This window comes from Mirounga angustirostris, unplaced genomic scaffold (assembly GCF_029215605.1).
Source record: "Mirounga angustirostris isolate CCGP_5_RB_7025 unplaced genomic scaffold, mMirAng1.0.hap1 SCAF_2, whole genome shotgun sequence".
Lineage (NCBI taxonomy): Eukaryota > Metazoa > Chordata > Mammalia > Carnivora > Phocidae > Mirounga > Mirounga angustirostris.
The window spans coordinates 150,040,928-150,054,268 of NW_026991710.1; the positions used below are offsets into that span (position 1 = coordinate 150,040,928).

Here is a 13,341-nt window from a genome sequence, read left to right on the forward strand (position 1 = left end):
GCTTCCATATACCATCGGGGGGAAGCACCAAGTTATGACTCTTTAAGGAACGAGGTTGATCTGGTGGTGTAGGTCATTCTGTTCTGAAAGCCATTCCTAAAGGGAAGTGGCAAATGTCTTCAGCAAAGACTTCATCATCAGAAAACATGCACTTCCCAAGGCCAGCATAAATCCTGGTAGGTTTTATTAATGTTTCTGAATCTCTTGTTACTTGTAGTTGTTAGTCATCCGCTATGCGTCCTTTTGGATGGTAGCTACGTCTACTTAGTAGGTTTAACTATTCCTTAGCAAATTTAAAAGCTTTTCTGATTTTACATAAAATATTGGTTGTTCTAGTTTTTTTTCCCCTTCCCTGCTCAGAAACATTAGGGGTGCTGTGAAAGGTCAAAGCCACCAGTTGCCTGTGGGTTTGGCAAAAGCCAGTTGAGAGCAAGAGGCAACCACCACCAACAGTTCTGAATGGGGGCAGGTCTGCTTGTCTGCGTCCCATCCCGCAGGTACTGAGTCAGAGGGTAGCGTCGGGACCCCCACCCCCACTCCCAGCCCACCTTTACAATGAAGCAATTAAGCAATTCTGTCGCCCAAGCAGGTGAAGACAAATGGATAAAGGAGAAGTTTTCATCTCCTCTCTAGAAGCTTCTTTGGATCAAACCATAAAGAAGTGGAAGAGGGCAAGAACAAGTCAGGGTGATCTTAAACCACATGGGCTGGACAGACCACTGCCCTGCGCTCTGCCTCATGCCCCAGCCCCTGCCAGTCCCGAGGAAAGCTCTAGAAATGGCTCCCTTCATCAGGCAACAACTGTTGGGCCTTAGGAACTTTAGTTAACAGCTGGCCCGTCTCTTAGGAAACCAAAGCCTAGAGGTTACCCGGCAAGGTCGCAAACTAGTCAGTAGCAGGGCTGGGATGAGTGTTCTTTTCACTAGCCACCACCACATACAGAGGAAGTCCTGGCCCACTGCCATAAACGACTGAAAGGAGAACACGATTTTATGCTGCCTGTGAGCAGATGGGCGAAGGGGCCTCCGTGGCTCAAGATTGCCTTGCAAAGGGCAGCATCGAACCTCCCAGTACTGACCTCTGAGGGAGGAGAAGGAAAGAGGAGTACAGATAAATTTATTAGTTAAATACTGATTTTACAGCCATTTCACCTTAAGACAATGTTAACAGGTTCGTGGGTTAGGGAAGGTATACAAGGGTGGCCTTCATGGAAGAAAGCAATGTAAATGATGATTAAAACAGAATCTTGGTTTAAAAATATTCTCTGCTACAGCCAGTAGGATTTGGGGGTCGGGAGCTGGGCGTCTGGGGGGAGGATGGAGGAAGGCCACAGTCAGCTATAGCTCTGCTGCTGATGAGGACCAGGAAGGAGGCGTCTCTGTGAGCCCCAGCATCACGGGCAGAAACAGCAACATGGAGAAAAGAAGGCCAATTCCAGAAGAGCACAGAGCTGGAGACTCCCTCAGGGCCCACCCTCGGTGTCTTCTCTTATCGGTCATCATCTTTGCGTCTGCGTTTGGTTTTGTTGTGTTTGTTTGCCTTGAAGTGATGTTGCGACGTCCCTAGTTTTCTGCCTCCGGGACAAGAGACTTCTGCTGGGGAAAGGATGCAGGTGCTGCTGCTCACCACCCCTTGGACGAGCTTAGCCTGCTGTCTGCCCAAGAGGCCCAACTCCACAGAGCAAGAGCAGCGTCCGCAAGATCCAAGTGCAAGCGAGCCAGCATCCACGGAAAGCCTCTGCCCGCTCCGGGGACGGTGTCCACCAGACCCGCTCTCCAGAAGGATCTCAAGTCTTAGGTGAGCGTTTGTCCAACTTGCTTTAGCAACAGAACCTTTTTGTACGTACTCGGGACCCGCCTGTGCCTGATGGGGTGGATGAAGGATTGGGGGACAGTTGTGGGGGAGACTGCTGTGTGGCTAAACTGCCGAGCTCTTGTTCTGCAGAGGGAGAGACCTGTTCAAGCCGAAGGCAGAGCTGAATCACTCAGCGGTGGAAAGGATTTTTATTTTCAGAGGCCTTGTGGGGTGAGGAGTGGAGGTTTGAGCCGTGAGCCAGGGAAATGAACTTGGGAGAGGCGAAGTTGCCAAGTTATGATTTTGCCAAAGGCACCTGCAGTGGGTGAAGCGGCCCTCTCCTCCATCTCCCCATGAAGCATTCAGTAACATCGGGGCTAAACTCAACGTTTCTGGGGTCAATATTCGGTACTGAGGAATGCAGGGGTGTGCCAAGCCTGAAGGGGGAGTGCTGGACAGGGGCAGCAGCGGCCTGGAGGGGCTTGTCACATCCACATGCATGTCAAACAGGTGCCCTGGTTCAGGCTGGACCAGAGATCCCAGCGCCTTGACCCCTCCACCCACCCTCAGATCCCCAGTGCTGGGAACACCATGGAAAAACCACCATCTTAGGCCAAGGTGGTGGAAAGGTAGGGCAGAAGGACATCTCGTCTCTTGTGCGGGAGGGGTGGGGTGGAAAACAAGAAACAAGTCTCTTACTCCACAGAAGGGACTTAAATGTGCTCATAGTGAAGGGTGGGTTCTTCCAGATCAGAGTCTGGGCTCTTTCCAGTAGCCCACCCTTGAAAAGGCATCCGATAAAATCCAACACCCACTTCCCCTAACCAAATTGTCAATTTCAAGTTTCTTCCCAGTTGTTCTTCTGGAGTCATTCCCCAACAGAGCGGCTTGGCTCCCAGGAGCCCAGAGCCTCATCTCTGCTGTCCTCCAAGTCCCAAGTCCGTGCAGGAATCTGAGGAGGGAAGGAGGTGACATTATGCAGTGATTATGTCCCCATGACCGTCAGCCAAGGCCAGGCTATTCCAAGGGTCCTGCTTGGAGCTGGCCTGCGGTGACTGGCTGACGGAAGACGCGTAGCCTTGCGGGGAGAGCTTCAGGGCCGAGAGGACTGGGTGGATGGAGGGCCCGTGGCCAGACATCGCACTAACTGAGAACGTCTGAAAGCAAAAAGGGCACGATGAGCTCAGTGGAATCACTCCTGAGGGCTCAGGAACGGGGGGTCTGGGCTGGGGAGGGGAGCCCCATGACAAAGATGTCCCTCAGCTAGTTCCCACCCCTAGGAAAGGGATGAGGGGAGAGGGCCCGAGGACAAGGGCAGGATAAGACACAAGCAGCCCTTGTCTGTTTTTCCTAAGCCCTGTGCTGTGGGACATGAAGGGTCTATGTGATTCATTCGCTTCTTCTGAGCGCTGGGACCCAGTACGTGTGTGGATACTGTGCCTTCTCAGAAGGCTCTGATAAGTCACGTGAGACATTTTCTACGGTCTTATCACCACTGGATCTCCATGCCCAGAAGAGGCTCCTCGCTCTCCTGGTTCTATGGGACCAGCCTCTTTACCCTGACAGTAAAAAGCTCTTTAGGATACAGCCTCCCTCCAGCGCATGTGGAGAACAGATCGGAATTAACGGGAAACGGTAACCAAGCGTGGGACTATCCTAATCCCAAATAGGGGAACCAAAGAGGGAAAGAGTCGGGGAGTAGGAATACCATCATATTCGAAAGAGGGAAATGACAGTACTGCCAACCTGTCTTCTGGACACATGTCTGAGGCTGGAGCTGTCGCTGACCTTCATTAAATGGCATCCTGCCTGTGACCTTCTCACCAACCCCCTGTGCCCATCCACCCTGCTCTCTATAGTTTCCACACCTTTGCTCATGCCAGGAGGGTCCTCTTCATCCCCCCCTCCTCCTGTTAAAATCTATCCATCCTGGGGCACCTGGGTGGGACACCTCAGTAGGTTAAGTGTCCGCCTTCAGCTCAGGTCATGATCCCAGGGTCCTGGGATCGAGTCCCGCATCGGGCTCCCTGCTCAGCGGGGAGTCTGCTTCTCCCTCTGCCCACCCCCACTTGTGCTCTCTCTTGTGCGTATTCTCTCTCTCTCAAATAAAAAAAATCTTAAAAAAAAAAAATCTATCCATCCTTCAAGGTCAAGGTCAAAGCACCTCTCACTTAGGAGACAGACTTGCCTAGAAAGCCCATGCGCCATCCCTCAATGCACACTCAGGTTGTGGTTGTGCCCTAATGTGTCCCTCCCCATAACCTGTGTCCGAAGGTCCCGGCATGGAGGAGCTACTCAACATTTGTGTGTCACAGCTGTGTGCCCCAATCATTGTAACTTGATCCGATGTGCTGAAATAGACCCTCGTGCAGTCAAGGCCCTAGCCTCAGGTGGGGCCCCAAGGGCACCAAGCAGCTCCTGCTGCCACCTGCTGGGGCCCGGCTACAGCCCCCGTGTTCCAGGGCTGACCCATCCACCTGGTCCTTGGCAGTGTACCACTGTCCCCCAGGCGGTCCCATCTCCCCGCCTGGGGGTGTACCTGGGACATGGAGCTGCTGTGCCCGTAGTGGGACGACAGCCCGGGCTCTGTCTTGATGGGGCGCATCTCTTCGCTGCTGCTGGTGGCGGCGTTGCTGGAGTTGCTGGAAGCGCTGCTGGTGGGAGGCAGGCTCTCACCGCCCGAGGGACCTGGAATGAGGCAGAGTCAGGCCACCCAGGCCAGGGGCAGGGGCGAATGGACGGCGGTCCTTGGAGACAGCCAGGGTAGGTCTGCGCTAATGGCTTTATTTAGATTTGCTGGGGAGTGAAGCAGGGTCCTTCATCAGCACCGGGCAACGATTCTCAAAATGGGACACATGAAAATACCAGAATTGCAAGGGAACTTTTTCAAGTGATGGGCTCACCACCCCTTATTCCAAATCCTTGAGACCACATATGTTTCAGGATTCAGAAGTGTTTGGATTTTGATACTGTATGTTAGAGTACTTCCAGTGGAGCCTGAGACAACACCCCATAATTAAATACATCCATGGTTCTGCAGCAAAACATGTGAATCTTCACACATGGGATAAATAAAGACTATAAATAGCTGGAGTCTGTTCAGATTAGGTTTCGCTGCCAGATCTAGCTCCCTGGATTTGGAATTTCGGACTGAACCAAATGCTTGCTCTCCCTGTCACCACAACATGTAAGGAGATGAAGTTCCCCAGGGGAAGGTGCTGTACTTATAAAACAGTGTGGACACAGGCAGAAAGGCTGAGGACCACTGGTGTGAGACACAGAAAATTCTAATGAGACATACTGCCAGAAGGGGTAAGCTGTTGTGGAATCTGGGAATGGAGAACTTTGGTCATGTTCTTGGTAGTGGAAAGGGGAAATCTGTCTGTTTCTCATGCCTTAGATTAAAAGATAAACTTTCCATCGGATCAGCTGGTTTATTTTCTCTGCAATGGCAGCATGTCCCCATTGAAACCTTTACTTTGGTAGCAGTATTGAGGAGGGTGTGCTCTTGATGGGAACATGAGTCGTCCTCATTCTTCATCTAGAAACTGAGAAGGCAAAGTGGCACATGGGACAGAATAGGGACCTGGAAGTGTAAAAACTTGGGTTTTAATTCCAGGTCTACCCACTCACAGCTGTGTGACTCTAGTTAAGTCACTAACCTCTCTGTGCCTCAGTTTGCTCAGGAATAAAATGGGGATAATGGGTCACATGGGGGTCTTCAAGGACCAATGAGCTAGTAATGGTAAAGTAGCTTTCTAAAACGCTAAGTACTACATGATGTTAACTATACACTGGCTTACAAATCAAGCTGTTGTGAACAGGACTAACGGGATCCTGTCCTCCTAGATCCCAGTTATCTCAAGGAGAATAGAGAGGAACTGAGCTCTTGAGTGGCTGGCTGCAGCACCAAAGATGGGAGGGATGAGTAGTTCTCCTTCTGGCCCCCAACCGGTCCAGCTGGTCCACTATGGCCTTTGCAACTGGCAGTGATCATGCACCTTGAATTGAGCCTGCTTCAAAAGCTCCCCAAATGTTGCATGGTGATGCTACTTTTCCCTGGGTTATCATTCTGTCCTGAATAGCTGGGGCTGGACAATGCTATCATGCCTCCGTAGCCTGGGCTGGCCCACCTAATACCTGATTTTCACATACTCCAAGGGCCACTGAGTTAGTCCTATAATTTACACACGATTTTTTTTCCTCACCTGCCGGTGTCTTAGATTTATTAAGGTTCTTGGGCTTCCGTTTTCTGGTTTGAATCCCCTCTTTCCGCATTGCAAGAGGCCTTGGGACCTAGAGGGTTACAAGTCAATATATATGGTTTTCCACTTGCACATGATCTGCTACAGTATTTAAGGCAACATCTAAGCAATTCCTCCATAAACCTTGGGGCTGGGACTAGGTGAATCAGCCCCTTGCACGCCTGCTGAGAAAGAAATCAAGTATGTATTGAGCTCCTATACTACATGCTGTTTGTTACACTCACCCTGGAGAAATGGAGGCTTAAAGGCACCATTCCTTCCCTCCAGAGCTTCAGTTGACTGGGAAAGACAGACAGCAGGAAACAACCAGACTCATAAGTGATGTGGGAGAACGGAGAAGAAACACTAAACTGTGTCCCCGGCTGGGGAGGAGGGGAAGTGGCACACGACCATATCAATGAAGGCTTCACTCAGGAGGTGATGCCTAAGTTGTGGGAGGTTGTCAAGTAGACAAGGGGCAGGCATTTCAGGCAGCAGGAACAGTATTTGCAAAAGCCTTTAGTTTATCAGCAAAATCAAGACACTATGAAAGTGAAAAGGGGGTGCTATTAATAATTATGCTAAGAAAATAGGCAGACACGGGGACAGCCCCAGTGAATTGAGACGTCAAGTCACTCTACTTAGAGCAGCTCAGCATTGCACTACGTCTGGTTGGAGCCAACCATGGTCTTTCCGTGGGGGGTGGGGAGCAAAAAGAGATCATGTTGGGGAGACTGCGCTGTGGCCAGGTCCCGAGATAAACAGTCCATGGACAACACTTTTACTGCATTGGCTTCTCATAAACAAGCAGCGACTGTCAGGTGCCACGCTCTTGAACCATTCACAGGTGCCTACACAGGGTCTGGGGAGGAGGCTTGCTGGATCACCTTCCTAGTATTTTCAAATAGTGTGCCTTCCCCACGTCTGGTTTCTCTTAGGTCAGGCCAACCAAATCTTTTAGCTCCTGCTCTGTGCTTGTCTCCTGTATGGGACTCATAATGGCCATGCTTGAAATACTGAAAGACAAGTAATTACCACTTCAGAGATGAAACATGGAATGGTTCAGAGAGAGGGGCAGCAAATTAGGTGAACTTGAACCTGCCTTCTAGATCAGTATTTCCACCTTTGGAGGGAAGTGTCCTCTCCTCCCTCCAGCCCCCCACCCCGACCTTGGCCCACTTGAAGCCCATCCTGGCCTCAGAAGATTATAGCCCTCATGTTTATCCCCACCAACCTCAGTACTTCTTTAAAAAAATTTGTAGTAAAATACGCCTAACATAAAATTTATCATCTTAACCCTTTCCAGTCGTGTTAAGTATATTCGCATTGTTGTGCAACCATCACCACCATCCGTCTCCAGAACACTTCTCATCTTGCAAAACTGAAACTCTGTACCCATTAACCACGAACTCCCTATTTCCCCCTCCGCCAGCCCCTGGCAGCCCCCATTCTACTTTCTGTCTCTATGAGTTTGATTAGTCTGGGTACCTCAAGTAAGTAGAATCATATGAGACTTGTCCTTGTATGATTGACTTCTTTCAGTTAGCATAATGACTTCAAGGTTCATCCATCTGGTACGATGCGTCAAAATTTACTTCCTTTTAGGGCGCCTGGGTGGTTCAGTCGGTTAAACGTCCACCTTCAGCTCAGGTCATGATCCCAGGGTCCTGGGATCGAGTCCCACATCGGGCTCCCTGCTCAGTGGGGAGTCTGCTTCTCCCTCTGCCCCTCCCCCTGGCTCGTGCTCTATCTCTCTTGCTCTCTCTCAAAAATAAATAAATGAAACAACAACAACAAAAAAGAATTTACTTCCTTTTAAAGGCTGAATGGTATTCCATTGCATGGACAGATCACATTTTGCTTACCCAACCGTGGACACTTGGGTTGCTTTCACCTTTAGCTATTGTGAAGAATGCTGCTGTGGACATGAGGACACACATTATCTGTTCAATGCTCTGATTTCAATTCTTTTTGGATCTATCCCCAGAAGTGGGATTGCGGGGTCATATGCTAATTCTATTTTTTAATTTTTTGAGGATACAATTTTTTTTTAAGATTTTATTTAGTTATTTGTCAGAGAGAGAGAGAGAATGCACAAGCCGGGGGAGCGGCAAGCAGAGGGAGAAGCAGGCTTCCCACTGAGCACGGAGCCCGATGTGGGACTCGATCCCAGGACCCTGGGATCATGACCTGAGCCGAAGGCAGATGCTTAACTGCCTGAGCCACCCAGGTGTCCCGAGGACACAATCTTTTTAATACCTGCATAATATTCCTTTCTCCATTTCTTCTACCATTCCCCTATAGAGGAACAAGAGTTTCTTTAACCATTTCCCTACTGAAGGTTTTTTTTCTCCATTTTCTCTATCATGGTGATTCAAGAAACATCCTTGATACACTTTTCTGCAGAAAGAAGTATGAATGTTCTTAACTATATTTTTGGCTATTTTTTTTCTCACTAACAAGAAAATATGGTACACTTCTCATGATGAGCACCCAAATAATGTACAGAACTGTTGGATCACTGGGGCACCTGGGTGGCACAGTTGATTTAAGTGTCTGACTCTTGGTTTTGGCTCAAGTCGTGATCTCAGGGTTGTGAGATCGAGCCCTGTATTGGGCTCCATGCTCCGCGCCAAGTCTGCTTAAGACTCTCTCTCCCGGGCGCCTGGGTGGCTCAGATGGTTAAGCGTCTGCCTTCAGCTCAGGTCACGATCCCAGAGTCCTGGGATCAAGTCCCGCATTGGGCTCCCTGCTAGGCGGGAAGCCTGCTTCTCTCCCTCTGCCTCTGCCTCTCTCTCTCTCTCTGACTTTCATGAATAAATAAAAAAAAAAATTAAAAAAAAAAAAAGATTCTCTCTCCCTTGCTCTCTGCCCCTCCTCTCCCTCAAAAAAAAAAAAAAAAAAAAGAATTGTTGAATCACTGTATTGTACATCTGGAACTAAAATAACACTGTTATGTTAGCTACACTGGAATTAAAATTAAAGAACTAATAAAAAAAAATAAAGAAGACATGAAAAGATTCAGGAAGACTAAGGTAGTACTGCCCCTCCCACCCCTCTGCCATCAATCCTGTCCCCACAGGGCAATTGGAGGACCAGCCTGTTATGTTTCTTACATTTGAAAACATTCTCAAACGTATATGCACACCTACAGATCTATACACGTATGTACGTGTGTATTCATCCATCCATCCATCTATATCTGTGTGTGTATTTAACACACCCTCACCCCCATAGTATGGGGTCATGCTATGTGTATTACTTTGCAATGTGCTTTTTTGTTACTCCAGGTCAAGATACATAGCTCTAACTTAGTATTTTTTAAATTTCTGCACAATATTCCACATCACAGTACTGCCATAATTTACTCAACCATTCCTTTATGGGACTTTACGGTGGTTTCTAGTTTTTGCCACTACGAATACTGCAGCAATAAACAGGTCAAACATCATTACCTACTGATTCTTTTATTGTTTTACAGGCTCGTTTCCCAAAAGCAGAGCTGCTAAATCAAAAGATATGTGTGTTTCTTATCCTTAGTAAATATGGCCAGGGGCGCCTGGGTGGTTCAGTCAGTTGAGTGTCTGCCTTAGGCTCAGGTCATGATCCCAGAGTCCTGGGATCAAGCCCCGCATCAGGGAGCCTGATTCTCCCTCTCCCTCTGCCTGCTACTCCCCCGGCTTGTGCTCTCTCTCTCTCTCTGTGTCAAATAAATAAATAAAATCTTCAAAAAAAAGGTACTGTCGGGGGCGCCTGGGTGGCTCGGATGGTTAAGCGCCTGCCTTCGGCTCAGGTCATGATCCCAGGGTCCTGGGATGGAGTCCCACATTGGGCTCCCTGCTCAGCGGGAAGCCTGCTTCTCCCTCTGACCCTCTCCTCTCTCATGCTGTTTCTCTCTCGTTCGCTCTCTAATAAATAAATAAATAAAATCTTAAAAAAAAAAAAGGTACTGTCGGGTTAATCTCCTGTGAATACTTGCAGTAAGTCCCACGCAAATCAATAACAGATGAGAGTATGCCCCCAAATCCACACCAGCGTTTGACCACGCCGGCACCTGAGCTGGGACTCCCAGCCTCCAGGAATGTGGAAATGAAGGTCTGTTGTTTAAAGCCACCCGGTCCGTGGGGTTTTGCTACGGCAGCCTCTACGGTCCCTTCCGAATCCAAGGGTCTTTGCTAAGGAGGAGACAACGACGTCGAGTCTGCAAGCGAGCGAGAGCGGACGGCCGGGAACGCCGGGGCGGGGCGGCTACTTACGCCGTGGAGCTTCATGTAGAGGCCGCAGGCATTGCACACCGGCTCACCCTCGGCGTTGCGGCGCCACAGCGTAGTCGTGGTGGTCTGGCAGTTGGCACAGGACAGGCCCACTCGGCGGGAGGCGGACTGCAACAGAGAAGACAGAGCCTTGGAGTCCAAGCCGAAGGCAGGCGCTGCGGCTTTTGCTCTTCCGTCGCGGGGAGCGCCGAGGGCCTGGCCGTCCCTGAACGGGTGGCAGGGTCAGCCGTAAGAGCCCTGAAGGAGAACCTCCGAGCAGCCAGCCGAGGCGCTCTTTCTCCCCTCCCCTAAGCCACTCGGGGCGGGGGGTGAGAACAAAGACTTCGGCGGCAGGGGGAGTAGAGTGGACTCTAGTCCTCACTGGAATCAGTGGCATACCAATCATTCAGCAGACAGGACCCTGCGCGCAGAAGAGCTTTCCTCAAAAGGAGAATCAATGGGGACCTCGGGTGGGGGAAGGGCGCTGGGGGAAGAACTGTATTCAAGTGTCTTCAAAGGCTGGATGGGCCTTAGGACCGCAAGAAAGGTAAATGTCCGGTTTTAACCTCTCCGTTCCTCCCTCCCTAATATACATGAAAGCTAATTTGTGTTGGTCAAAATCAAATCATACTAGAAAAGACCACGGAGCCGAGAACCAAAAACCCCTTTACGTGCTCTTTCCGGGCCATAGGGCCCAACACACACTGCTTAATCTCCCCCCTGGGCTTCAGGTTTTATTAACCGATCAGCTGAAAACAGGGTTAAGGAAGAGTCCCCCATCCTCCTGGGGCAGAGGTGAAAACAGGAGCTGTCCAAGGCAAGGCTGGACTGGGAACTGGGAAGCCTGGACTCTGGTTCTAGACGAACACTCGGTATCCCTGTGACCGTGGGCGAGGCTGTTAGCTTTGCTGGGCCTCACTTTTCACTTCTGCATAATGAAGGGGTTAAACTAGATGGTCTGGAACATCCTGGCATATGGAGCTAACTCTAAAGATATGGGAAATTACTGCGTTGCCACCCAGCCACCCAACCCCTCCACAAACACCATCTTTTAAAGACGACTTGAGGGGCGCTTGGGTGGCCCAGTCAGTTAAGCATCTGCTTATGGCTCAGGTCATGATCCCAGGGTCCCAGGCAGCAGGGAGCCTGCTTCTCCCTCTCCCTCTGCTGCTCCCCCCACTTGTGCGCGCTCTCTCTCATTCTCTGTCAAATAAATAAATTAAATCTTTTTAAAAAAATTAAAAAAAAAAAAAAAAGATGACCTGAAGTCCAAAATTCAGAACCTGGGAATTCAGAACCAAAGCGTGAGCCCCAAAGCCAGGTGAGAAGGGTGGACTTGAGCAATCGGCGCACTTGCTTACCAGCCGGCGCTGAGGCTTGATGAGGGGCCGGTTGATGCCGTTCATCTTGTGGTAGAGGCCACAGGCATTGCAAAGGTAATGCCCTGTCCCGTCGCGCCTCCAGAGCGGGGTGGACATGGCCCCACAGTTGACACACTCTCTGCCTTCCGAGAAGTCGTCAAACATATCTACTGGGTGGAAAGTAAGACAGAGGATTAATTCTTTCAGTTTGTGCCCAGAAACCTTACCTCGGAGAATCCGGAGGCCAAGGAAATAATGCCTTTTCCTTGCAAGGAGTAAAAGATGGATCAGCTTCAGCTGCCTCCCTTTTCCTGACTGGGCTCGGCTCAGAGGACTGTCAGGGGAAGTGGACATTCTTACTCTTGGGCATCGCACACACAGCACAAGACCCGGGTCACAAGAAAAGGAGGACTCGGGCAGCGACCACCAGCAGCCTGCGTTTTAGTCCCTCTCTCTCCTCCAGAGCCGGTGGCCCTGAGGTTCTCACCCAACACTGAATTCTGCCCAGACCTTTCTCTCTTTTTTCCCTTCAAAACTGAGATTCCTTTTCCCTTTCAATACAAACACAAAATCAAACAAACAAAAAAAGGAATTACTCCAGGGAAATTAGAAAATAAAGTGTGTAAAGAAAATACACATCATATATAATCCTGTGACTTCAAGATCACCAGTGTTATTAACATTTTGTTCTATTATATCCTTTGCAATATTTTATATATTGACACATACTTTGCCTAGTCGAGGTCAAGCTATTGAGCCTATTTTTTTCACATAATACCAAGGCATTTTTCCCACATTAGAAATTCTTCATAAACTCGTTTTAGCAGAGTATGGTATCCCATCTTATAAATGTGCCATCCTCATTATCATTAAACTTTTACTTAATCCCTACCCAGTTTCTGATTCTTGTTTTGTAAATACTGCTCATTTTGTGCACAAATCCTAGCATTTCTGCCTATTCCTTAGGATACTCCCCTAGGAGTAGAATTACTGAACCAAAGGGACTACATTTTTGGAAAGTTTTTGAAATTTTCAAACTGCCCTGCAAAAAGGGCTGTGATCCATTTTTGTTCATTTTTGCCATTTCAATATATCTGTATGACATGCTGTATCACAGTTTGACACTTTTTCCTGCTTATTGGTACATAAAATACAGGTCCATATTGCAAGCAACTGTGACTTAGAGTCACTCACACTTCCGTGGGCACATTGCCACCACTCAGTCTCCTGCACTCACTCACCACCCCCCAACCCCGCTCCCCACCACCTCTATTGCCCAAGTCTATAGGATTTTACAATTGACAAATTTCATTCATGCCCATTTCAGTTGCCTTGCTGATATAGGCTGGGCCAAGTTTCTTATTCTCTATGATCTGTATAAGACCTGGCTCAGAATTCCAGAAGTCTCCCTGACTCCATGTACACCACTTCCTAGCCTGAAAAATATTTTAGATCCTATCCAGATTTTCTGTCCCTAAATGCAGCTACCCTGGTGTTCAGATTGTTCTTGTCCTACCACCAGAGGCAAGAGTGGATTCTTCTCTTGTAACGGGGTGGGGAATATTTGGAGAGGAGGGGTTTTAAGAGCTCTCCCTCTACCAGGACCTAGTACTGGGTTTTAAGGTCACACATTCTGCTAGTTCTGTGGCCCAGCTACTTGCTCTAAGGGAACGTGGGCTGAAGAAGAGG

General features: G+C 49.1%; 1 protein-coding gene across 1 annotated transcript in view; it reads right to left on the reverse strand.

Annotated features, from left to right (window-relative positions):
- Nucleotides 1-1,103: 1,103 nt before the first annotated feature.
- The window catches only part of GATA4 (GATA binding protein 4), a 53,666-nt gene continuing 41,428 nt past the window's right edge, over nucleotides 1,104-13,341 (reverse strand). The window contains exons 3-7 of the mRNA XM_045879343.2: nucleotides 11,653-11,819; nucleotides 10,295-10,420; nucleotides 6,003-6,090; nucleotides 4,334-4,482; nucleotides 1,104-2,951 (exon numbers count right to left, since the gene is read on the reverse strand). Coding sequence (XP_045735299.1) covers nucleotides 2,769-2,951; nucleotides 4,334-4,482; nucleotides 6,003-6,090; nucleotides 10,295-10,420; nucleotides 11,653-11,819 — 713 coding nt within the window. The 3' untranslated portion in view covers nucleotides 1,104-2,768. The remainder of the gene's footprint in view (nucleotides 2,952-4,333; nucleotides 4,483-6,002; nucleotides 6,091-10,294; nucleotides 10,421-11,652; nucleotides 11,820-13,341) is intronic.